This window comes from Bidens hawaiensis, unplaced genomic scaffold, assembly GCF_021521415.1.
Source record: "Bidens hawaiensis isolate Kalapana, Puna unplaced genomic scaffold, B.hawaiensis_p1.1 tig00012511_1, whole genome shotgun sequence".
Classification (NCBI taxonomy): Eukaryota; Viridiplantae; Streptophyta; class Magnoliopsida; order Asterales; family Asteraceae; genus Bidens; species Bidens hawaiensis.
In genome coordinates this window covers 152,324-180,290 of record NW_027492025.1, presented here as the reverse complement: position 1 = coordinate 180,290, position 27,967 = coordinate 152,324, and the positions used below count along the sequence as shown (strand labels likewise).

The 27,967-nt window shown below is 34.8% G+C and overlaps 1 protein-coding gene across 1 annotated transcript; it reads left to right on the top strand.

Moving 5' to 3' along the window:
* Positions 1 to 595: 595 nt before the first annotated feature.
* LOC143541307 (uncharacterized) lies at positions 596 to 4,046 on the top strand. The gene is made up of 3 exons (XM_077034166.1): positions 596 to 1,025; positions 2,150 to 2,418; positions 3,251 to 4,046. Exons 1-3 carry the CDS (start codon positions 803 to 805, stop codon positions 3,875 to 3,877), a joined length of 1,119 nt encoding a protein of 372 aa, XP_076890281.1. The 5' UTR covers positions 596 to 802; the 3' UTR covers positions 3,878 to 4,046.
* Positions 4,047 to 27,967: the final 23,921 nt, after the last annotated feature.

Sequence of the window (27,967 nt, the reverse complement as noted above, 5' to 3'; positions counted from 1 at the left end):
CGGGTTTAGTGAGACTCATTCTCACGAAAATTATTGTTTAATAATTAAGGGGATTCACAAATAAATAAGATATAACTCGTTTAAGGATTATTAGGGTTTGATGAAATAACATGATCCGTTTATTTTTTTTAACTTAAACGGGTAAAAAAAATGAAAGTTCACCATAGAGTTAAATCAATATGGTGACATGATAGGGGGGAATGGCACGTAAGATTTTTTAGTAGCCAATTATATAGTGTATAGACAGATATGTATGTATTCGTTATTTATTTATTTATTTGTTGACCAACCATTGGAAAGTTCGTTGGTATTTAGCATGGTTTTCATCAACTAATTTGTTGTTACAAAACTACAAAATAAATTCAGAAAAATACGAAAGAAAATCTAAAAAATATATATCATTTATAGTGTATAGAAAAACAAATTTAGTTTTCTTTTATAAAATAAAATTTTGGAAAACTTATGCAATTATGTGTAGTTCCTTCGGTTTTAACCAATATTACATGTCTCGGTATTTGAACAAATAATTTTTTTGTTAACGTACGTATATACTACTGTATTAAGCTTAATGTGGAAATTAACACCATTAAATAAAATAAAATAATTAAAAAAAAAACAGTTAAAGTCTTCTTCAACTGGTTTATTATTTGTATGTATACGAGTTTATTATTTTAATGATAAATAAAAATGAGGGATTACATATTATCGGCATCTATAAAAGGCAAGACCATCCATCAGTAGCTGATGGGTATAGGAGAAATTAATAATAATAATAATAATAATAATAATAATAATAATAATAATGATGAACAACCAGCAGGAAGACGATAGGAGTAAAAATAAGCAACAAGGAGAGGGTGAGGATGATCATGAAAATGACATGGTGATGCCAGGTTTTAGATTTCATCCAACGGAGGAAGAGCTTGTTGAATTCTACCTTCGCCGTAAGGTAGAGGGCAAGCGATTCAATGTCGAACTCATCACTTTTCTTGATCTTTATCGTTATGATCCTTGGGAGCTTCCTGGTACTTCACTTTTCTCTTCTCTTCTTTTCTTTACTTATTATAAAATAAACCTACCTACATATATATCTACCAACCCACTACATATACATATCTTCAAAGATTAATTCATTTCTCTCCTTGTATCATAATCAGTTCAACCCAAAGTACTGCAACGATTTTGTGTTTGTGGTTATTTGCTAAGTTTTATAATTAAGTGGGTTACAATTCTTTTAGGTCTTTTTTAATTTTAAACTTTGCAAAATGATGTGTTCATCATGAACACCATCTATTTCGAGCTACGGATGAGGCTTTTGAGTGTGGTTTTGTTTCATGGGTATTTGCTAAGATTTAATGGTTAAGGTTACCAGACTGTTTTGTAATTAGATTTTGCAAAATCTTATTGTGTTAATCATCATCATCATATTAATAAATCATCATGGGCATCATCTATTGTTAAGTAAATGAAAGACTTCTTGTTATCACGAATCTCTATTAATTTGATTTGGTAAAATCATAAATTAATCTTCTTCTTCTTCTTCTTCTTCTTCTTCTTCTTCTTCTTCTTCTTCTTCTTCTTCTTCTTCTTCTTCTTCTTCTTCTTCTTCTTCTAGGGATAGATCTTCATGAGCATATTTTACTCGGCTAATGACGATGTGAGTGTGTGGTTTTCTTCAAAATTTATGTAATTTGCTAGAACTTGAGTTAATATCATATCCCCTTAACGAAAGTATGCAAAATTATGTGTGGTGTGGATTGGGATTTCTCCCTTTCACTGTGTGGATTTTGTTTTCTTGTTAGTTTTTTCATTTTAATTTTGTCAACATTCATCATATTTTCGGGTCAATGAATCTTGTTTGTTGCTAAGTACTTGAACAATTTTACACAGTATGTCTTGTGTTGACTTGATTTCCTACATGAATTTGAATTTCTTTTTGAATTCTAACATAAAATATATCTGAAGACCGGCATAAGTGAAATTCTTCTTCTTCGATCCACACGTTTTACACTTTTCATTCCCTTGGTTCAACACACGTACATTGTTCTTGGTCATTGAAACAAACCCTAGCTATTTGTAGCTAGCATGTTTTTCCATTTTAATTTATCTTGACACGTGGGCTTATTTATGATTTGTTTATTGTATTTAGCATTGGCAGCAATTGGAGAAAAAGAATGGTTTTTCTATGTTCCACGAGATAGGAAGTACCGAAACGGGGATCGACCAAACCGTGTTACAACTTCAGGCTATTGGAAAGCTACCGGAGCCGATAGAATGATACGGACCGAGAATTTCAGATCCATCGGGCTAAAGAAAACGTTAGTCTTTTACTCGGGAAAAGCTCCCAAAGGCATTCGAACAAGTTGGATCATGAATGAGTATCGCTTGCCTCAACACGAAACTGAAAGATTACAAAAGGTACCGTCTTCTCTTAGTTAGTTTCGATTCCCCTCAACTTGCTAAGCAAAAAAGAAATGTGTTTACCAAAGAAAACCAAGGAACCAAATTGATCAACACTGTCTGATCCAAGAAACCTCAAACCCTGATAATATTAACATATTTTGTAAAACAAATTATGAATTTTTATGATTTGTAAGCGGTTTGAGTTTGGTTAAATATTCTATGCATTTCCTTAAAGTTATTATGCGAACTCATGCAAATTCGCTAAGGCTACACGCAAACTTATGGGTTGTAGTTTAACAAGAGAACATGGATAAAGATAAAATCAGAAAAGCCAATCCTAAAGTAACTCTAGTGATTCTACACGGAATCACCACAGTTCGCTGATTTTATCTTTATCTATTATGATCACTTATCAAACCAGAACGTCATTGTAATATGTACAAATCTATCAGATATTTTAGAATATGCCTATAAATACTTGCCCACAGTTTAAACCACCTATAAATTAAAGAAATACTGAAATTATTGTAAACACATCAATTTGGAAACATGAATGACAACCCTAGCTTGATTTTCCATTTTATGAAGTGCATGATGAATTTAACCTATTAATTATAATGGAATTAACTCGAATGAATGCTTGCTATTGTTTATAGTTATAGTTTGTGGGGATATATGTCTCATCTCATCAAAGTATTTAAAGTGTAGTTTGACCAGATGACCAATATCACCGCTAGCTTTAAATGCTTGTCCCATTCTATTCATCATTCATCATTAATATTATCACCGCTAGGTTTTGATGCATGTTATAGTGATGGATCAATTTTTTATATTATTATTTTTGCAGGCTGAGATTTCACTTTGTAGGGTTTACAAACGGCCTGGAGTAGAAGATCACCCATCTGTCCCAAGAACTCTACCAACAACTAGGGCTACATCATCAAGACTTTCTAATGCTGATAAGAGACACAATTCCGATAACATGTTGAGTTTCCATTCCAATGAAGGCCAAAATTCCAATCAAAATGATGACAAGTTAAGTGAAACAAGCGGTAGTAGCACCACAGACCTTGTAGGAACCAATTTAGGCCTTTCAAGCACCATAACTCCATCTTATAGTAACTATGCTACATCGTTCCCGACCATCAACGCCACGCTACCGCCACATACACCATCGATGTTCCCCAACACCGTCGATGACCTCCATAGAATCATAAACTATCAACAAGCTTCGGTCAATAATGCGGCTTCTCAGGCTTTTCATATTCAGAACTATCAACATAAACTTTCTAATAATATGCTTTTACAAACGCAACTACAACCGCCACTGCAACCACAACCGCAACAACAATCATCACTTCTTGCTCTTAATAACTTGGCTGGGGAGGATCAAGTGACATTTCCTGATAGGCTATGGGAATGGAATGCGATGCCTGGTGAAGGAAGCAAGGATTACACCAACCCTTTCAAGTAGTTACATAAATAATGAAACTTACTTAGTGGAGTAATATTAATCAAGAGAATCATTCTTATATATTGACTTTCATATGTTTATGTTATACTTGAGAGGACAATATCTGAGCTAATTGCATGTACTTGCAGCATGTCTTAGCTGACAAATTAGTATATATACTAATTCATTATATAGTGTAAAAGACCGATTTGGAGTCCTAGGTTAATTAGAAACTTAATGTTATACATTTGTCTTCATCACCGCATGTGTAGTTTTGTGTTATAGTTATAGCTAATTACTGTTATCCTACATTATACAAATATATTTAGAGAGAGAAAGGAGAGATTGGTAAAGATGAAAGGTGAGAGGGAAATAAAAATGATCTTACTAATTTAGTGTAATATTTGATGAATACGGTGTGTGTACATATAATATCAAGGAGTACACTAAATATGTAACTTCATCATCATCATACTCAATAAATCCCACCAATAACTAAGTTATGATAGGTTTTGAAGAGGGTAAGATGTAGACAACCTTACCTCTAACGCGTAGAAATAGAGAGGTTGCTTCCAATGTGACCTCCAGCTCGATAGTAGTTTTGTATCAAACTTGGACATGAGGCACATAATACTCAACCATGGAGACCTCGACTGGTTGGTGAATGTATCCATGTCTTTCGGCTATCAACGCCACCACATGATGCATGATTAACCTTCCACCACTTTTAACGTAATTTTCACGAAATTGGTAAAATAACGTCAAAATTAGTGCAATTTAACTTTTGCTCACCCAAGGGCCCACACATATATACATTATATGCGCGCATCGCAAGCAGGTCCATAAATATGTAACTTGTGTTATATTATTGTAAGAGCATTCTCATCCTATACCCTAAAACTATATGAAGAGAGTTTGCAAATTATAGGGTGGAGTTATGAGTAGTTGTGAGTGTAAACTATAAGGTGGAGAATCAACATGTAGTGATTTTATGTAAATTTAGAGAAAATTTGTTTGGCTTATTATTTTTTAATATTTGTTAAATTGGTTATGAGTAGAGAAGAGAAACAACAGTAATGATAAAAGTATAAAGAAAATATTATTTAATTGATCGAACATGATAAAGAAATGTAATGTTTTTTAGTGTAATTATAGAAATATGAATGAGGATAGGTTGGGAATGCTCTAATCATTAGTACTACATATCATGTAGATACACAACGTATGGACTTTTAGTACATTGCATGCTTGGTAGTTATACAATATGTTGCTGAAGATACCTTAGCGTAATCATTGCTACATACATTGTTTTACTAACGATGTTTAGTCTAATTATTGTTTCATAGGATCGATGTATACAGTGGCGGATCCAGAATTATTTTTGAGTGGGTTCACAGTTCAGGTCGGTTTGATGATCCGGATCGGTTCGACGTTCGGATCATTTTGATGGTTCTGGCCGATTTCACGGCTCGGGTTGGTTAAGGTTTATCACTTAATACATACTATACAAAAAGAAAACAGTTTTATTATTGTCACACCCCGACCAAAGGCGGCGGAACATGCCGAGGTGTAACGATTGCCCATAAGCGCATGACACTATTTAAAGCGACAATATTTAACAAACTCATTTCATTTCACAACATCGAAAATGTCACATAACCAAATATTCATAAGTCAAATACAACAAAATATAGCAAAATATAGCAAATCGAATATTGTTCATTTTTGCTAATATCCTAACGGTATTTGTGTCATTTTCTTCACCGAACTCCATAATCAACCTAGATGCAAACCTGTAACATTTCATAAAATAAAGTTGTCAACACAAAGGTTGGTGAGCAATTCATAAGTTTGAACAATAGATATATAGTATGAAAAGCCAAAATGTAAGGCCCCGAACCCGGTGGCCCTAATTTAGCGTCGGATTTACTCATAAACACAGTTCTTCAAATCAGAGTTTATTAAAACTTTTCGCGGAATATAAAACATCAATCATTTGTTACAAAACATTAAATCTTTTCTTTGATACCATAACACAAAACTTTATATTTAAAACATCTTTACTTCTTTCTTCAGATGCCAGCCGTTCAATCCATGCCGTGTGTCATCCTCATGCTAACTCTATAATCGGCTCACCTGCGTGCATACTAAAAGTCAGCTACGCTGAGTGAGTTCTAGTTAATCGAACGCCATACAATACATACACATACATACATATCTGTAGATACATATCCATACTTCACTAGTTACCCTTCTGTTCTACATACATACTTGCTACCATACATACATACATATCTACAATCACTAACCTCAGTCTACCGAGAGTACGTTCATAGTTCACCGTCTATACCTGTACTCAAGGTCGTGAACACGTACAAGGTTCGCAGCCCTTACCTATGTTCACCATTTATGGTACGTACAAGGATCGCGGTCCTTCCCTATACCCTAGTACATCCACAACACGTACAAGGTTCGCAGTCCTTCCCTATGTTGCAACCTAATTCATAGCACGTACGAGGTTCGCAGTCCTCCCCTATGCTACAAAATCAGCACGTATAAGGTTCACAGTCCTTTCCTATGCTGAAATACATCCACAACACGTACAAGGTTCGCGGTTCTTCCCTATGTTGCAACCTAATTCATAGCACGTACGAGGTTCGCAGTCCTCCCCTATGCTACAAATACAGCACGTATAAGGTTCACAGTCATTTCCTATGCTGACGCCTATCTACATTACGTATAAGGTTCGCTGTCCTTATCTACGTTTACATATATCATCTACTTCACGTATAAGGCTCGCAGTCCTTAACTACGCCATTACCAGCCGAGTCTATGTCCGACAGAAGCTAGAGGGATTTGCCATCCTAACTTACTATGTCGAACGTAGAACTCACATGCCATTCGTGTACCTATATACACATACTTACATTATAACATAAGAACACTCTAGGCATTCTTACCTCATTAATTTAACAACCATACCCCTTGTCGTTACGTGCAATATCCGAAGATCGTTCACGCCCCGACAAGTATTCATTTGAAATATTCATACATCTTCGATATATAATATTCGTACCTTTATTTTTAACCTGACAGTACGCGCAATATCCGAAGATCGTTCGCGTACCGACAAACAATCATTCATATCTATCACACATATCACATATGACATACACTTATCACTTAGGATAAATGTATTAACAACACATCGAGTATGCACACAGCCCCGAAAACATAACAAGGAATGGGGCTAGAAACTCACCTGAACACGGTTACGTTCACCGTTAATCGTAATCCCTTTCTTCAGCTGTGCACGGCTGACTGTATAACAAGTACACGTATCAAACAACTATCACTACTCATATCATCTTTCCAGTCTTAACTACTACCCACAACGAACGGGGGTCCGGGGGCAGCGCCCCTGGCAGCGGGGTCTAGGGGCGGCAGCCCCTAGCAGGGTCCAAGGGGCAGAGCCCCTGGCTGGGGTCGAGCTGCCAGGTCAGCTTGGAAAAATTTTATTTACATTAACTATCTTAACACATTTTCCATTAGGTTTTTAATTTATTTTCTAAGCGAACTTAACTTTAGGCGAAGTTAAACCTTAGGCGAACTTAGCTTTAGGCGAAGTTAAACCTCAGGCGAACTTGGCTTTAGGCGAAGTTAAACCTCAGGCGAACTTAGCTTCAGGCGAAGTTAAACCTTAGGCGAACTTGGCTTCAGGCGAAGTTATCATCAGGCGAACTTAACTTTACAGCGAAGTTGCCATCAGGCGAACTTAACTTTACAGCGAAGTTGCCATCAGGCGAACTTAGCTTGCAGGCGAAGTTCATCAGGCGAACTTAGCTTGCAGGCGAAGTTCGTCGCGTTGAAGGCGAAGTTGCCCAGATGAAGGCGAAGTTGCCCAGACAGCCGCTGTTCGGTTTCTTTCCAGCATTTTGAGCGATTTAAACACCCTTGCTATGGTTCAATCTCACCCACTACGCTTCCCGACCATTTTCGGTCGCTTATACACTAAAAAAGCTTGGATCTTTAAACTTCAAAGATCAAGAATCATACCTTTGAGCTTGTTGGATCTCGTTAACCTGCTAGCACACTAATCTTTTTCTCTTGGACCTGCCCGATTCTTCCCTTGGCTCGGCCCGGTTCCGGCGAAGTTAGTGTGTGGTGTGTGTGTTAGGGAGTTTGGTGAAAAATGAAAGATATTTTGGGTTTAGGGGATATTTATATCCCTGAAATCCCATGGACCTAAGGCCCATTCTCATTTAACCCATCTCTGTTAATCCAAGTCCATAACCCACATCCATTACCCGACACTAGCCCGACCCATACCAACTCCTATTCTTTTATTTATTTCCTGATAACCCGAGTAAACTTTCCCTCTATTATTAAGTAATATAATTAATATTAACTTGAAATTTCGGGATGTTACACAAAAAACTAGTATACAAAACCATAAATAATAGCTATAAACTTGGATAAATTGACAATCGCTAATAGAATTACGTTAGCGCCACCTAGCTACAAGGGATTGCCAAGTAGTCTAGGATTTAATAGAATATTGTTAATTGCATTACGTTAACGACACCTTGCTACAAGGGGATGCCAAGTAGTCTAGGATTTATAGATTCCACCAACCGAAAGCGATAAACACATAGGCATATAAGCATAAAACACCAAATCAAGCAATTATTCAAGTAAAGTATACAATCACGTTTGTGGGTTTAAAGATTCAAGTAATTGAAACATTTAGTTTGATAAGTATGAAATGTCACCCCAAAACGAAAATGGAAAAAAGGGGTATGAATGTACTCACGTTCAAGTATAAAACTTGATCGGTAAAAGATGAATAACCGGATGGATGAAGTTTAACAAGCAAGGCCTAAATGACAATAAAATCTTGGATTTAGAATTGTTGTATTGAAGATCTTTAAATAAAATAATTGTTGCAAAAAGTAAACAATTAAAGTTTAAGGTTTAAAATGTAACTATTTAAAAATTTATAATAACAATCCTTTAAAAATGTAAGTTTGCTCGAAACCGGGTTAAAGTATCTAACCTTAATATTTACTTAACCAATGTTAAGTAATAAGGTGGGAAAAATGCTAAAATGAAAGTTCCTTTGGGACAAAGATACTAAAACGGGTTTTTAACGAGTGTTCGGGTTGTCGATTCGGGTTTTGACAAATGGTCAAACCCAAAGTCAACTTTCCAACATATTAATTGTTATGAGATAACTCATTAAAATATACTAACACTTAACCAAGTATGTAGATCTATTGTTTAGAACTAACAACGCACGTTAAACGAGTGTTCGGTTTTGTCGGTCCAAACTATGTGATGAGATCAAGTTGGATCCAACAATTCCAAGTACTTAAGAAAATAATTAAAATTAGTTTGTAAACTATTTTTAAAGAAATATACAAGTCTTGATAGCTAAAAACACACTTGTGTGTCTTAAGCGAGTAAAAGTCGGTATAGTTCGGTTTGGTTCGGTCTCCATCTCACTAATAGTTCATAGATGGTTTCTACATGCCCAAATATCATAGAACTTGTATACTGGTTTATAAATGAAGAAAACTTAAATTTTACAACTAAAAAGTTAACTACAAGTATTTTAAGCAAAAGTTTCGGTTTAGTTCGGTTTCCATCTCCCAACGAGTTCATAGATGGATTCCATATGCTTAATATCAAAGAACTTGTAAAAATGATTTTTGAAACTCAAATCTAGCAATAAACATGTTTAAACAACTATTTTAACAAAACTAGTAAACAAAAGTTCGGTTTCCGGTTTGGACTAGTTTCGGTTAAACCGAGGTTAGTCTTATTCAAACCCACACCATGGAACTTGTAAATAAGATGAACAAACTAAAAGGGTTAGAAGTTAGTCATAAGTGATATGTATAATAAGTTATGTGTGTGTATATATATATCAAGAACACCAAGTCCTCCTTGAAGCCTTGCCTTATGACATTCGAAACTTAACCAACCGGAGTCGGTGAAGTAACAAATAAAGGAAACAAGGGGTGTGTATTATATATATGTTGTACCACCATATTCAAGTGTTAGTAATATTAGATGAACAAGTTAAAATGAAAGACTATAGTTAGTTGACCTTAAGAAATCAAAATAACAAAATGTTGAAGATGAATATACTCAGATTTGAGAGAGATTTTGGAGAAGATAAACAACCAAAATGGTGTATGGAGCCTTGCTTTTATAATGGTAAGAGTATGGTTCATACAAATAGGATAAAGATGCATGTGGTGGTAGAAATGGTCAAACAAGTTTTTGGTAAATGGCAATAATAGTCCCCAAAGTTTGGTTTAAGTCATTTTAAGGAGTTTTAAGGACCAAAAAGAATGTTTTCAAGACCCAACAAGTGTAAAACAATATTGTAACATAAAATCCATCATTTTGATTATATCATAAGCTTTGGTTTACAAAATGGGTCGGTTTACATGATAAACGAATACAAAAACGAATACAAACGAGACCCGAAATTTACGAATGTCACAATTATAAACAAGTTATATACGCGTCCCAGTACGGGTTTCCAAAATTAACAAACACGCACACCCAAATAAACTTACAAATTGATTGAACACTAATAAGCGTGATAAAACAGTTAACAACTTAACAATGTCAATTTATGATGGATGGTCGTGGACTTTTGCCTAAATCGGTGGGGTTACGCAACAACTCCTAACCTTGACTGTTGTCCCGATTCATTATATGGACTTGGATCCCTCAAAACTAATTTTTCATCAAGATACATATAGTTAATTAATAAAATTTAATGTCTTACAATCAAACAATGAATTTAATATTCTAAAACCAAGGTTACAAAACCTAAATTATAACAAGTATGAATTATATGCAGAAAGAGGTGTAACTATCTATGTTAGTGTATGCATGTGGAGAAAGCTGGGGTTTGGTAACCAGTTAAAAAAATTAGAAGTATACTGACGAAAGAGGAAATCGAACCCCGGTTTGGACAACAGAAGTGAAGTGTTTTTACCATTGAACCATGGTTTCAATTTATCTATGTGTTCACTCATAATTTATATGTGGGTTCACTTTCATATATCACATAGGCGTTTTCTATAAAATACGAAACTCAGTGGGTTCCCGTGAACCCGCACCCACACCTAGATCCGCCCATGGATGTATATGCATTCTTATTATGCCTATACATTGGTGATAACACTAGTTTTATGTACATGAGTACACTGTATGTGTTGGTGATTATGTTTTAGTATATGCCATATTGTTAATCACACTACATGTGCTGGCTTTTTTTACATTGATACGTTCTTTTTTTTCTCTGCCGATTTTGACTAATATGCTTGTGAAATGTTTCCAAGTTAGTGCAATTAAGAGAAGTCTATCCACATATCCAGTTTAGATCCAGCTGTTTGTTGTTCAATTTTCACTTTGATCGCATTTTATATTTATTAGCTTCGAATTTGCCATAAAATAATAGAGGTTTAATGAGTAAGGAAAAAAGGTGTGCGAAATTTTTTGAATATGCGATCGGTTCTGCCCTTGTGTTAGCCAAGAGACAATCATAGCCTTCGATAAAAGTATAATTAGATAAAAGCATAATTAGACGAAGCTAAAGGTGTTCACAATAATCTCAAACTTGAGGTTGTTTTATATTTTAACCCCTAACATGTGTATGTATATAGAGAGAATTACGAAAAACATCAATTATTACGAGAGAATGTAGAATAAAACAAACTCTATATTTTTTAATATTTAAAAATTTTAAAAATAAGTAGTATAAATTTAATCATTATTGTTTCTCACTTTCATGTGTATTCAAAGAAAAATATATTAACTTTGTTTTATATTTTATTTTATGTATAATGTATGTCACTTTTATGTTAATTAGTATTCTCTATACATATGTGCTATCATGTGTAGGTTACTAAAAAACATACATATAAGCAACTAAGTTGATAGAAATGATTAAACAAAAGTACAACAATACATACGTGTAACGGAAAAGTTAAAATAAAAACAGAGAAAAAAATAGGAGTAAAAAGATTTATGTCTACAAGAAAAATTCTTACAAAAACATTTAAAAAGAAAATAAAAATATCATAACTCAAATTATAAAATAAAAAAAAAGAATTAAAAATGAAAAAGTTTCCACCATCATTCCGGTTCCAAAAAAACGATGAAAAGACACAATGCTGATAAAAAATGCACAATAACAATATTTAACAAAAGACACGATAGTAAATAAAAAAACACAATAGATATAAGACAATGTTTAGTAATATAACAAAATATCTAAAAACAAAACAAAATATTAAGGAAAAATGACATAATAAATAATGAAAATAAACAAAAACACAATGATCTTTTTAATTTCCTCAACGTTCTGAACAATGAATACACTGAAAACATTTTTGTGTTTTTTTTCATTTTTTTAATTTATTTTTATTTGTTATAAATCTTTCCTATTATTCTCTTGTTTGTCTATCTTTGTAGAATAATAAGACCCTACATGTAAGAGCTATAACATTTAGGGTGTTGTTTTCAAAATAAATTAACTATTTGAAATTTTTTTTATTTGTTTTTGTAATATTTAAGTGTGTTATTACAATTTATACCTATTTTCACGCATTTTATTGGGTATACAAAGTAATTTATGTGAATTAAATCCACTACCCAAGCTATTCTTCTTTAAGCTTTAATATTATACCTTTTAAGCTTTTAAACCATAAGCTAATTCAATTGTCGTCGAAACCCTTATGTTGAAATTAACCCACATAAAATATGTGTACAAGTTTGAGATCCACTTAGAAAGTTGGATGATGAAAGTCAATCTGTGTGTGTCAGTGTGGGTAAGTCTTAGTTGACACCTACTGGTACATTCTTTTTAGGGATCTGGTCTAGTTTAATGCGGGGAAGCAGAGCTGAAAGTCTTCTGTAAGGCTAAGGGGTGTGGGGGCTCTAATGGGGGCTCTAGTGGGGGCTCCAGCCAATAATATTATAACGTGTGGCAGAGAGAGAAACTGGATAAGGGGGTGTTGGAGCCCCCGTTGGAGCCCCTGGCCCTGGTGTGGAGGGGCTCCAAAAGGGGCTCCAGCGAATTTTTTTTTAATTTAACCGTGTCCCAACGGCTATTTCTCCATTCCCAACGTCCATTTTCTCTCTCTTTTCCCGCGACCAGGCTCACGCCTGCCTGGATTTCCGCGCTCGCGCCCCGCTCGCACCCCGGTGGTGTGGGGTTAGCGCCCCGAGGCGCGAGCGGAGGGGCTCTAGCGCCCCGGTTAGCGCCCCACACCCCTCAGCCTAAGTTAGGGTGGGGTTGGGTTGATTAACATTATTGCTTCCTCCGTTGGGCCCATATGTCGCATGCATGGTTGTGGTTGTTTCTTCTACCTAAATAGTTTTTATATAATAATGTTAAAAAATACGTCAATGGAATTCATTAAGAAAAATCAAGGATTTTGTAACGTGAGTCTTTCTACATAATCAAAACGCGTTAACTAATATCCACTATTATTAGTACTGGTTTTATAACTTTTGTAATGTAATGTACGAGAAGTTTAAAAGAAATATTATTAAATTATAATTATTAAATGATTAAATTTAAAACCCCGTATTTTTATCAAATTAAATAGCTTAATAAGTTCGAATTATACTTTCTTATAGAATATTCATACGAATACATGGTGTAATTTAACGCAATTTCTTCATAATCACGTAAAAGATACATATAGTAATTTATAAGTGCAATTATATTTGTTAATGGAATAGTAGATTCTAACAAAAGATGATAAACTGTTTTTATTATATATGACATAAAAAGAGAACATCATATATAAAATTAGCATGACTAAAACACGCTTTTGTATTACATATTTGAAAAGGATAAATGAGAACTCCATGAATCCATGGGGGTTTGAATGACTAAGTGAAAAATAAAATTTTTATTCATTCCTGATTTCCACTTGTTTAATCTTTTTAGACTTATAGATATCGTTCATTAATTTTGCATAAACCTTCTACACTTAAAAGTGCGTATAAATTGATTTAATAAATAAAAAGGTAGATATGATTTCAATAAAACTAGGTTTATTGGATTTTAATAATCCATTTTGACTTGTATTGGCTGATAATAATCCATATTTATTTTATCACCACTAGAGGTCCCAAAATTTCAAAAAGTTGGCCCCAATGGTCCCCTGATAAAAAAGACTTAACGACGTTATATTTTATTTTTTTATGAATTTCAAACTAATTGTTTAGGGTTTTTGATGGGAAGGGGGACACAAATCGATTGATGTAAAACTTAACTCGAAACGGTGATCCAAACAACTTAATTTTTTCTCCAATTCATGTGTTTGAACTTTCAATTAACAAAAATCAAGTCGTTTGGATTACCTTTTCGAGTTAAGTTTCATATCAATCGATTCGTATTATACTTCCTATCAAAAATACCTAAAAAGTTAGTTTGAAATTCAGAAAAAAGTATAACGCCATTAAGTTATTTATTAACGAGGGACTATTCGGGCCAACCTTTTGAAATTTAGGACCGCTAGTGGCGATAAAATGAATAGAGATTATTATTGGCCAATACCAGTCAATATGGATTATTAAAATCCAATAAACCTTAAAAATATAAATATTTTTATTATACTGACATAAATATTCGCATATTTTTAATCTCTATAAATTAAGTAATTAGTTATTTGATTAAATTGTGGATTGATATGTTTTGATTACACTCACATAAATAAATTTTTATTAAAAGTAGGAAAATAGTTTGAGCAGGAAATTTTGGCTAAGAAAAAATTTCCAAGTGAAATGTATCCCTCGTTATTTGACTTTATTAGAATAAATTAGTTCAAGATTCGTGTAACACACGAGATGATTTAAATAATTAAGTTATAAATAAAATAATATATAATGTGTAAAGAAAAATGTATTATCTATACTTGTATCATTATGCATAAATTGATTTTATTTATATCACAAAATATTTTTTTTTTTCAAAAAACTTGAAATTAATTAAAAAAAAATAATGCATGTGCAAAAACATAGTGCAAAATCCCGAATCTTTGAACTATTTTTAAAAATGTCTTTTAAAATAAATTCCAAACCCAATCACATTTAAAATTTTAACTTTCATGTGTTTTACAATTTTAGGTCAAAACTTTGAACCTGAAACAGTTTGACGATAAATCTATTTACATTGTAAAATTTTAAAAAAAAAATTCAGATTACCCATTTTTTACTCGAAACAAATTTGAGCAAAATGTAGTTAATTTGTACCAAACAATCTATTTACTAACTTTTAACCCGTAACAATCAAATTTAAGTTCCACAAAAAACCTGAATCAAACCTTGATAAAATACCCAAAAAACTAAATATGATAAGACTTATTATATTTGAAAGTGATTGGTATATATACTATCCTTACAATTTAACACATATATGTATAGTTTACTAATTAATCGAAAAAATAAATTGATATATTTAAAACATATTTTTTTTAATTTACAAGTTTATATGACAATGTACAAAAAAAAACAATAGATAATTGTATTTATTTTTAATAAATGGATTAACTTTTAAACATATATTTATAATTTAAAGATTAAAAAGAATACTTTGTAAATTGAAAGCATATTAGAGTTTTTTCTTATTTTTTTTATTTACAATCTTTAACAATATACTATTTTGGTCAAAAATTCGTTTTAAGGATAATGTAACCAAATCGGTTTTGTGAGGTAGAGTGCTTGTACAATAATGATGATAATGCAAATAAAATAAGGATGAACAGTAGGATTTGTTACGAGGAAAAGCCCTTGATCGAATGATTATCGCCGGCACAAAAACCCCAGGTGATGATTGTTTTGGTCAAAAATCGATTAAGGATAATGTAACCATATTTTTAAAGTGAGGTTTAGTGCTTCTATAATAATGGTGAATATATGAACGAAATAAGGATGAACACCGTGATTTGTTGCGAGTAAAAGCCCTTGAGCTTGGTCGGATCGCCGGCCCAAAAATCCCGGGTGATAACAAATCGTCTATCACCACTTTATTAATCAAAAACAAGGTTACAAGGGTGGAAGCTATGATCAGCGATTACAAATAATGCTAAGTGTGTGTTTATACTGCTAGAATTGCAGCATGAGAGGTGTAACTCGTGAATATTGTGTATGTCTGTGACCTAGTAGATCGGCCTCATTATAAAAACAAAAAATATACTTAACAAATTGTCCTATTTTTATGCCACTACTCCACTATAGCCACTTGCATGCATTTGACCACATGCTAGACCACTTGGAGGGCGAAATAATAGGTTAGACCACGTCTCCAGCCGTTATACCTATCAAATATATTGATATATAAAGAGAACAACCGTTAGTATATAATAAGTACTAAGGATCCTTGATCCTGACAGAATCTGGAACACGTGCTAAAGATAACAGATCCAGATAATATGCCAAGATAACGTATCCACAGTGTCAAATTTCGTGCCCTGACAATTTCCCCCCAAAATGGCGGTTGTGATAAGATCACAACTGTCATTTTGCCTTTGAATTCAAAATTCCTACAAAAACAGATGAGATTTGACAAGCTAGACATAATTATCATATATCTATCATAATTATCCAACACCTTTTATTCTCCCTGCAAATCATGAACAACTAATAACATGTTTAAATGGTGAAATCCGGGTTAAAATTTTTGGTAAGTCAGGTGACCTTTAATAATAAGAACTTAAATCTTTTGACTATTTGCTTATTGTTTATCATTATGAAAACATAGTTGTTATAGTTTGGATTCATAAAAACTAGTTTTAAGGAAAGTTTCAAGGACAAACTATCCTTGTAAAAACAGATTAAGGATACTGGATCATTACATATTTGAAGTACTTAAAGATATAATCCGAATAAATGCAAATTGATAAGTAGAGATCATAAAATAAGGTATGATTAGACCTAAATTACCACAAGTGTAAATGCTTCCTCGATTCTTGTAGTTAGACTTAGGATACCTGATGCATATAACTTATCGTATTAACTAGGATTAAACCCAACAAACTGGGGACAAGCCCAACAACTGGGGACAAGCCCAACAATTGGGGACAAGCCCAAATAAACTGGGGACAAGCCCAAAAACTGGGGACAAGCCCAAAGATACGGATGTTAACTTGGGACTCGCATAAACCGGGATTTAGCCCAAACGCGAGTGACGTGAAAGCGCCAAAACCTTAGGTATGGTACGTCTACCATAATTCATAGGATCCTCCATATAGCCTAAAACAATGAAATTGTCAGCCACTAAGCGTGTACTGGTCCCACTGCTCCGAACTATGCGCTCGATAACGTGCGCTACAGGCGAGAGTGTAGAAACTCTAATTTGTAATAAAGGTGAAAACATTTAAACAATGGAAGATATGACCATCGAGGGTCACATCTTAATCTTGGGATAGGCCAAGGAAATAGCAATGTACTTTGAGTGTGAGGGAGATGTGGCCAACCTCTTAGTCATTGAACCTCTTATTGAAATCTGCATTGTTACTTAAAACTTGGAAAAGATAACGGTTAAGAATATATTAAAATAGCAATGTACTTTGAGTGTGAGGGAGATGTGGCCAACCTCTTAGTCATTGAACCTCTTATTGAAATCTGCATTGTTACTTAAAACTTGGAAAAGATAACGGTTAAGAATATATTATCCTTTACTTAGTAATACAAATTTGAAATGAATAAAGGATAGAATAAAATTTTACCAACTTGAGGATCCTTAATCCTTAAAGGATCAGTGATCCTGACTAGACAAAATACTTCTTAAGATGGATGGCATTCCATGCTCTTGGTAGTCTGTCACCTTCCATGGTAAGTAGATGATATGCCCCTGAGAGGACCTCAGATCTCAGATCTAAAATCTTAATACAATTAAACGGATCTAGTTCATATTGGTTACCCTTAATAGATATTACTTATTTATGTGTGTGTGTGTGTGTGTGTATATATATATGATATGTTATTATTAGTATTAGGTGTATTATGTAATAGCTTAAACGAAGTTTGGATCGAGAGATAAAACAGAAAGAGTTTTAATACGTTAATTCCAAAACTTCAATAAACAGGGGAAGGAGAAAACAGACAGAGTTTTAATACGTTAATTCCAAAACTTCAATAAACAGGGGAAGGAACACCCTTATATATAGAAGATGGATCTAATTCATTACACATTCCGTAACGAATCAGACTCCACTTTGTTACATTACAAATAATAATAATAAACAAAACGAACTACATCCCATTCGTTAAACATTCTTAACGAATGGGTAACTTAACTTAGCTGTCTATTTCGTTAAACACCCTTAACGAACTAGACTTACTTTAACGAACTAGTCTATAATATTAATAGCTTTTCATTATAATAATTAGTAAATACAAAACGATAAATACAAAGACTCGAGACGCAAAACCGTGCACTAACAGACACCCCCTCGTCTTGAGCTCTTTGTCTTTAAATTAATTGAAGCGCTTTGTCTGCCAGTCCCGGCAACTGTTAATTCCATGCTCGTGACATACTCGAACAACAAGTTGAAACTGCATTGCTCGATCATAGTATTCACGACGCTCGATTAATATCTTATTCTTGAAGAGCACGTCATTGTCAGTCTCAGTCTAATTCACGAGCCACATGGGATCTATATCTTAATCAGCTCGGTCTTTAAGCCGTTTCCCAAAATAATAACGGCCTCGCCAGTACGATTATCATAATACCAGCGGTTGAAAGATAAATACATATGATGATTAAGCGTCTTGACTGGTACACGCTTCATCGTCTTTGGCGGTTTAACTTTAAGCACGAGCTTCCTCCAACCCGTTCTTGGATCTATCTCGTCAATACGTTTACGAATAGGAATCTGCGGCTTAAAGAATTTAAATCCGTGATCGACCTCGAAAAGAAAATGCTGATGGAACCATTCTGCGTGTCGATTTCCCCCACGGTTGATGAAAGGTCGGTATGCAACAGTCTGTACATCCCATCTTGGTAATGAGAGAACGTCAGTAATGTTTTCGTAGTACTGAACGCCGTTCTCCCATTTGATGATACAAACTTTTAAATCAGAATCGAAAAGCCATGAAATAATATCACCTCGAACTTTTGACACGACCTTGAAAGAAGTCATCTGATTGGCTTTAGCACGTGCAATGGCTTCCTGCTTTCGTTCTTCATCAACATATCTGTATGCATCTATAATTTTTCGAGTTCTCTTGTTCCGACAAGCAAACCATCCTTGAATATCAGCAACAAAAAGATCAGGCTTCGAGTAAAATCTGGTATCAACGCTCTTGCCCTTTGAGACTTGCTCCAAGTGATCTTCGGCTGCTTTGACGTTTTCTTCAGTAAATATAGGAGCACCCTGATCAACATTAGAGTGTTGAAATAAATCAGGGTATTCCTTAGTTGTCACATCCTCAATCTCAATTTCCTCATCTTTATAAATAAAAGACATGTTCATCTGAATCGTTGGATCATTCAGGATTTCATCGTCATTCTCCACTTCCACATCATTCTCAGTCTCTAACACGTTCAGCTCATCTTCGTTTAATCCCAACAGTATAGAAATATGCTCTCGTGTCAACGACCGGTCAACGTACTGCCCCACTTCTATCTCATCAATATTAGCAATACTCATGACGACACCAACCTTGTAATCCATAAATAACATAGTATTGGCTTTTATCATCTCAATTGGTTTAACATTTGTAGAATCATGATAAACAATCAATTGTTTTCCTACATCCTCAGCAGATCCACGTACTAGTACCAACACCAAAAGATGAACCATGAGTTTGTTTTGGCTCACTTCCTCTGGCACCTGATTCATCTTTATCTTCATCATCATTCCTGAGCTTCTTCAAAGCATCTTCTTTACATGTTAGTTGTAGAATCAGATCCTCTTGTTCTTTAATTTTCACCCCCTGAGACGTAACAATCTCACGGAGGGCCTTTGTTTCTTTTTGACAAAACGAGACGTACCCCATCAATCTTCTTTGATTTTCCATCAAACTCTCTTGAGCCTGACGATCAGCAGCCTTTTGATTCTCATAAAGATGAATCAAGCTCAAGAGCATGTCAGTTTGATGTGTTTCTGGCATGGTATGAACAGATGGATGCACCGGCTGGATAGGACCTTGAGGACGTGTAATCCTCATAAATGTAACATCCAAAGGTTGGTTAGGCCTCATTGTCGGTGTTGGAGGAACAACTGAAACACTAGTAGGAGGCCTTGGTATATCAGAAAGTACCGATTGAGGAATCATACCAAGCCTCTGATCATGAACCAACGTCGTCGTTAATGTAACTTCCGGGGTGCTAGTAGGAAGCGGCACAACCGGTCTTTGAGGAGCAGACGACTGTGGAGGTTGAAATCCAAAAGAAACACCAGCACCAGCCGTCACACGACGTTTGGATAACCCTTCACCGGCCACCTCTTTCCCTTTTCGTTTATGTTGAGCAGCAGCTGCTTCAATCTCAGCTTGTTGTTGATCCGGATCACCACCATCACCATCACCACCATCATTATCATCACCACCATCACCATCGTTCCCACCTGGACCTTCTTCACGCTCAGAATCAGAATTGTCATGGATCCAGTGATCATTAGAAGGACATACGTAATCTGGATTAACCAGATGACCAATCAATATTTTGGTTCTCAGATGTGGGTCCTGCCTATAACTCTTCATACGTCGAACAGTGTCAGCAGCCATATGTTCCAGTGGCATCACATCATCTTGTATTTTCTGATCAATCACCAAATCTGGAATCTGGTCTTGGACAATAAGCTGAATAAATTGAGGATACATTAAGAACTTCTTGCGTCTATTCATCACAAGACAGTTTTCCTTGAGATGATAAAAGATCATCTTAGAAAAATTGAAGGGCTTGTTTAAAATTAATGCTACAAAAGCATATTGTAACATAACACGAGACTCGTAAAAGCTGCCCTTTCGTCCACCAAGGCAGTGTATTAACACATGTATCAGATACTTGTATGTTGGACACAAGTATGCCTTGTTGTACATGGACTTGCCCAAGTCTCCAGAATAAAATACACGGGCAAATAAACCTCGAATAAACTCCCGCTCAAACTCGCACGGGTTATCCATGTTGTCTCCAAACTGCAACACTCTTCTGATTACCCCACGTGTGATAGTAATAGACTTCCCATTGATATTGAATATGTGATTTAGTTTTTGTGAAATAATTGTTATTTTGCTTCTATCTTTTGATGAAACATGTTTTGTCACCATAAACCATTTGTTCAAGGTTGATGAATAATATATCTAAAACAAACCTTTATAATCATTCATGATTCATTTATGTTCTTGGAAACTAGAAATGGGAAAAAAAAATCTTTATACTTGATCCGAAACATGTTACCTTATATGAATTTTGAAAAGATGCAATACTTGTTATGATCAATCTCTAGTTTTGGTAATTCTAAAATAAAATTGTTAAGTACGATTGATTAGGTTGTCATGCTAGTTAAAAAAATCATATGTTAAAGGAAGGTATAATTATAACCTACTTAAATCAACCTAGGGGGATTGTATGAATAAACTATAGTCCACCTAAAAGTTGTTACAACTATTATTTGAGAAATCGAAACTAACCCTAATCTTTATATACTTCACGAAACTACATGCTTACTTAAATTGACCTTTTCCATGGTAGACACAAAGTTATGAATGTTACTTTCTTAATTGTCATGGGGTAATTCACTAAGAAATGAGGGATTATTCTATCTTATATTCTTAAAGCAAGTTTATCACATATTCTTTTTATTGGTTATCGAAAAGAGTTAAGTGAATTCTTCATTAAGCTGGTAACCTTCGTATATTGATTTTCTAATCCAAATTTCATTTCCTTTTCCTTGCTCTACTTTATTTTAATTTAAAACAAAACTTAGCGTAAAACAACCTTTAATGATTATTACTTTTGGTTAATTTAGTTACAAAGATTTAGTACTGAAAATCTCGTGTGTCCTTGGATCGATACTTGGTTCTAACCAATACTATTCTACATATGCGATAGGTACACTTGCATATTTGTGTGTGGTTTTGTATTAGTAGAAATCATTTTATTAAATTTTAAACTCAATCGTGTGTGACAATCAATCAACTTTTATACACACGCACACACACACGACAACAATGGTTTAGCAAGACAAAGACATGTCCAAGAACAAAACGACTGTTGGTGACGTTAAAGATCAAAGCTCCTCGTGTGATGAAGAAGATCCCACTGAAATTTATATAACAAGATTTTGGTGATAAATTTGAGTGGCGGTATTATGATGATTGCATGTGAGAACCCGTTATTGTATTGGGGGAGACAGTTAAATGATTTATCATAATCTTTGATATGATGTGGCTTATTAATCTTTCAAGAGATAACATCAGGGTTCTGTATTATAATCAGATGAGATGGAAGAATGAAATTGATGATGAGCTGGCATTACAATTTCAACAATGTTTTCGAGTTTGTTTTGCTTTTGGTATCTAGTTAGACAAAAATTGGAAGACCAAGTGGAGGTAAGAGTAGAAGAATACAAAGCACAAGACAAAGGGAGTTTGTTGATGCAATATTTTATTTGTCTTGTACTTTGTAATCATTTATTGTTCTAGAACATGTTATAAGGGTAAATATGTAATTTCTATTATGAAGTAAACGCTCATTTGCTTAGTATTTTAAGCGAATGAGAATCATTAGTTAGTTTTACATATCATACGCCAGGTTGTTAGTGTATGACTTATTCATTAGCAAGGATATAACCCATACGTTGTAATGTCAGCGTATGGGGTAGTAAATGATAGGCGCATGAGGCCACTCGTTGAGGATTTTAGAGAATAGGACTCATCTCCTATAAATATGTAATCTTATTGACCGATTGATAACTTAACAGATGGATATTTGTCTGAATCATCTCGTTACTCTGCAAATTCTCTTCGTATACACACATTACACACACACAAATTGAATTAAGCTTATAAGCCTATATCATACGAATCATGATTCCGCCATGACTCATTCCTAATCATAGGCTAGATCCTACAAGTAATCATGTATTGTTATAACGTATAAAAATTTTAGTGCGGTATTCCAACTATGGTTAAGTTATGTTTGCTATTATCGATAACTACCTTTCGTTACCACACGCGCTTCTTTGTTTTGGTTCAGGGTGTGATAGTAAGCCACTAAGATTGACCAAAGAGAATGATTAGGAAGATTGGGCTTGTACGGCCAAGAATTATGCCATCTTCACTAAACCAAAAATGTGGAGATCTATCAAGATTGATCCGTTTGTGCCAATTTACGCCAATATTTATGGTCAATCGGCTCCTAAACCTGAACATTTGTGGGATGAGGATAATAGCAAGAATTTGGATGAAAAATCAATGAAGCATATGCCTCAAGGATCTTTACACAATGTCTTTGAACTATTTGATCTCAATTATTAAGTCATACACGATGGATGATAATTAAAGAACCACCAAAATCAGTTAAGTTCAATGGGTGGAAGTTTAATTCCAGAAGAAACCAACTACTTTGTATGTTAATATGAGCATGAACCCAAATTACAATTTGATTTATGCCCAAATATGCAAGATTTATTTTTCTACTTATCAAGTTTCTCCTATAGCCTAACCTCCACCACCTACACAAGTTCCTCAAACTACCTACATTCATCCTTTACCTATTTCACATCAAGCTTATGTTGTTACAATTCCAATCGAAATAATTCCACCTCCACACACCATACAGATTGCAGAAGAACATCTTTATTAGCTTGCTAGTTTTGTATCAAGTTATGAAGAATTCATTGCTTTAGACTTACTCCTCCAATGATCTTTGATCGTTATAATCAAGTGAATCCTAAGGATATTGAGGAGCAAGACATAAAGTTTCAGATGACAATGACCGTGTATCATGCTAGGGACTTCACAACGATGACCGGTAAGAAGCCTTTTAAGATTGGTCTGAATTCAATTATTTGGTCAAACAAAGCTACTCTTCTTTGTTACAAGTACAATTGTGAAATTCGTCGAAACCTGATCTCGAAACCCGACCCGTTGTCAGGTCCCCGATTTCAGCTGAATCTTACTCAAATCATGTCATAACTCACACAAATAGATGTGTCGACAAGGGAGTTGATGACGGGTTGATATATTTAGAAAGATTACCGTTTATTAAAGGCGGGATCAATAACAAACAGGGTAGTTGCTATTAATAATCAAAGGTAACTAACACACAAAAGATTCACTCAAAAGATTTCCATTTATATAATATTCATCATACAAAGGGTAATCGATTTAGGTTTTCTTGAAGGAAAGTTTATCCGTACTTTTCTAGGACCGCCATCACTTTCGAGAAATATTCTTTCTTATCCGAAAAGTGTAAAGGCTCCAATCCGTAGGAGGCGTGCCCTAAATTATTCTATTTATAGGCCTGCCATCCTAGGACAGCTGTCATTCCTTCTAGAAACCCCAAACGTAAATACATATTCAAATTACATATTCAGAATTATTCTAAGTGTAAAACAAGTCTTCCGGGTAGGCTTTGCAGTTATCTTGGTTTTCCGAGTAGGCTGTGTGCTCTGCCATCCTTCAGCACTTGGTAACATATAAGTGTGCCCAGGATCAGTTTCCGGGTAGACTTTACTTAAAGAGTATTTTACCAAGTAAAATACTCACCGGGTAGACTTCAATCTTCTTGACTTTATCAGCTTTGCCCGACAAACCCTTACGAGAAATCTTGTTCTTCAATGATCCCTTCAACTCTTTGCTAGAGAATAGCTTATTAGCAAAGTGTGCTCGCCAGCACTGTTCCTTGCTTGAGTTAAACCTTGCCCGATGTTACTTAGAGATATTCCATTAAAACATCAAGCCTACTTGGACCACAATTATTAATGAATACCTTACCCGGTCTTCCAATCACTTGGCTTCACAAGCTTGGTTAGCCAAAAGCATACTCGGGAGTGAACTTTACTTGGCTTTGAAGAACATACTTGCTTGATAAAGTGAACCTTGACCGGATTAGCATAAACTAGTGATCCTTGCCCGTCAATACACTAATTTGCAAACCATGCTCGGATATCCACTAAAGAAGACTTCTTGAAGATAACCTTGCCCGATAGACAAAATATCATGCCCGGCTAAGTAAAAGCTTGCTCGGAGGTCTAAGGTGTGCCCGGATCCATACTTAGCAAATTCTGAGGAGGTTGAGAAGATTCCAATCTTCCATATGTCTCTTTAGAACAAATCTTTGACTCAACAATCTCCCCCTCAGGTCAATTGTTTGACTCAACACCCATTTTAAAATTGTGTTATTCGGATCCACATTTACTAATGAATCGACGAATATTATTTATTTTAATGGGTTTATATTTATTACATGTCACCCGGAATTATATTTTCATGAACGAGTACTAAAAAGTATTGGTTATTTACATTTTCAGCCATAAAAAACAATATTTGAATCTCCTTAAATAACCTTCCAAATTCCCAGGACTTATTTGCAAATATCTAAAAAAATCACCTCCCTCTCTCTTCCTCTTCCCATCACATACAACACCCCCCCCCCTCCCGGTTTGATCCAACTAATTAGCGGTAAAACAAGGATTTTCGCCAATGTGATTGATACTTAATCAACACGGCTTCATTCCATATAGTAAACCTCGGTTAATTGACAACTAACTTGAACAGTTTGAACCAATACGCATTAACTGATAAACACGGATTCAAAGACCAATAATCGCAATAGATACTCGATAAAATTTCAATTAATGAGTGATATAATGTGTATATATATATATGTTTCTCTTGTATATTTTATATAATATTTTATTATTTTTTAGTTCCTTTTTAATTAGAATTTGTATGCTACCAACATATTTGCGTTTTGTAGGTCTCGAGAGTTAAACGCATCTAAAAAGAGCAAAAAAGAAGCTAAAACGAGGTAAAACGGGGAGCCCGGTCAAACCAGGGTTGAACCAAACCATATCAGTAAAACTACCGGACCATATGGGTCTGGCCACCACACACGATCAGAAGGAAAACCCACGCAGTATGACGCGACGTGGTTGTGTGTTTTTAACTTTTGGGCACGCGGCTACAAGTCTTATGCTCGTCGCGCGTCCCGACGAAGGCTTATTTTCCAAATATTTCCATCATTTTGAAGGGTTTGGAGGCCTAAATCACTATATAAGCATCCTTAATCAAAACCCTAAGAGTAGACACGAATCAGAGGCTACCAAGAACGAATTTCGGAGTCAGTATTGCAATTTTTGGAGTTCTCGGAGGCAAGGTATCACGGTTTTAAGAGCTACAAGTGCAAGTTTGAAGAATTCAAAGGTTTTATCATAAAGACTTCTTTATTCTTTTTAATCAACATGAATTCCAGTTTTGTTTTGATTCTTGTTTTGTTTGATTTACCGAAAATAGGCAAAACATTGTAGACTACATAGGTTTTATGATGAACCTTTGTTGAAGTTGGTTTTAAATAATCTAAACTATGCCCTATTGGTAAAAATCCATCCCAACTTTACACTTGCCTGCTGGCAGTACCAACTACTTGTGCATTTGTTTTTAACGGGCCGCGACTAACGGATGTTAACTCCGTTAGTCTTTTTCTGACGTGGCCATCCCAGCTATCAAAAATCAGATTACGTGGAACGTCTACATGGCGGCTGACTGTGTATAAGGTATATGCATAAAATTAATATAAGTATTTCTCTCTCTCTCTCTCTCTCTATCCATCAAAATCGGCCACCACCAACACCACCCATCCTCACCATCGACTCATCATCATCACCATCATCATCGACATAACTCGATAACTCTCGTAATGAGCTCTGACCTGCTCCGGCGTGCTTCCAAGAACTGCTCCAGCGATCTTCTGCCACCGCCCGATGACATCGTCTGGGTACATCACCAACGCCTCTTCGAACAGCTTGTCTTCGTATCGACTCCAATTTATGGGTTGTTGATACATTGAAATCGGATAAATTGGATCGATTTGGTGGGTGAAAATTGGGGGTTTGGGGGGTTTTTGGAATCAGGGGATTTGAAATGATTCTGGGTGAGTGTTAATTTTGATGAATTTGAAGATGAACTGATTGAAATTGGATGGATTTGGTGGGTGAAAATTGGGGGTTTTAGGGTTTTTGGAATCGGGATGATGGAATTGGTGTTGGGTGATTGTTAATTTGATAAAATTGAAGGTGGATTTGAGGAATTGGATTTGGGATGAAGAGAGAGGGAGAGAGAGAAAAAGATTAATTTTATAAATAAACCTTAATACACAGTCAGCCGCCACGTAATATGATTTTTGACAGCTGGGATGGCCACATCAGAAAAAGACTAACGGAGTTAATATCCGTTAGTCGCGGCCCGTTAAAAACAAATGCACGAGTAGTTGGTACTTCCAGCAGGCAAGTGTAAAGTTGTGATGGATATTTACCAATAGGGCATAGTTTGGATTATTTAAAACCAATTTTCCTTTTATGAATCAGTAAAATGTTTGATATTATTTATTCGATGCATATGTGTGTTTGGTCTTGTTTGATGAGTTTTATGGTTTGACAGAGTCTTTGATGTTTGTTTCATATAATATGATTCTGTTAGGTCATTTATTATGTGTTGTTGACTAGTTTGTGATTGACTTATAATAAGATCATAGAAACAATATTATTAATCAAATAAGTAAAAGTGTGATGCTAATCTAAAAAGCTGTAAGGTCTTCATTGAGATAGATTATTTAAGGTGATAGATTATTTGATAGGTCTTCGTAGATTAAAGTGCTAGATTTAGTTCTTCGTAAGGAGTCCGTCTAGGATTGATTTTTCAGCTTTGTCTATTGAGTTGAATGAATTTACTAAGCTACCATTGATTTCCTCGTTGTAAGGTAGGATTTCGTTTAAAGATACTCGTTCATAATTAATTGGAAAACTGTAAGGAAGTCTAAATAAAAAACTGGTGTTTTTAATAACTTAATAGAAATCCATAGGTGTCTTCTTGAGAAGGGCTAGGGGTCATGTTCGAGTTTTC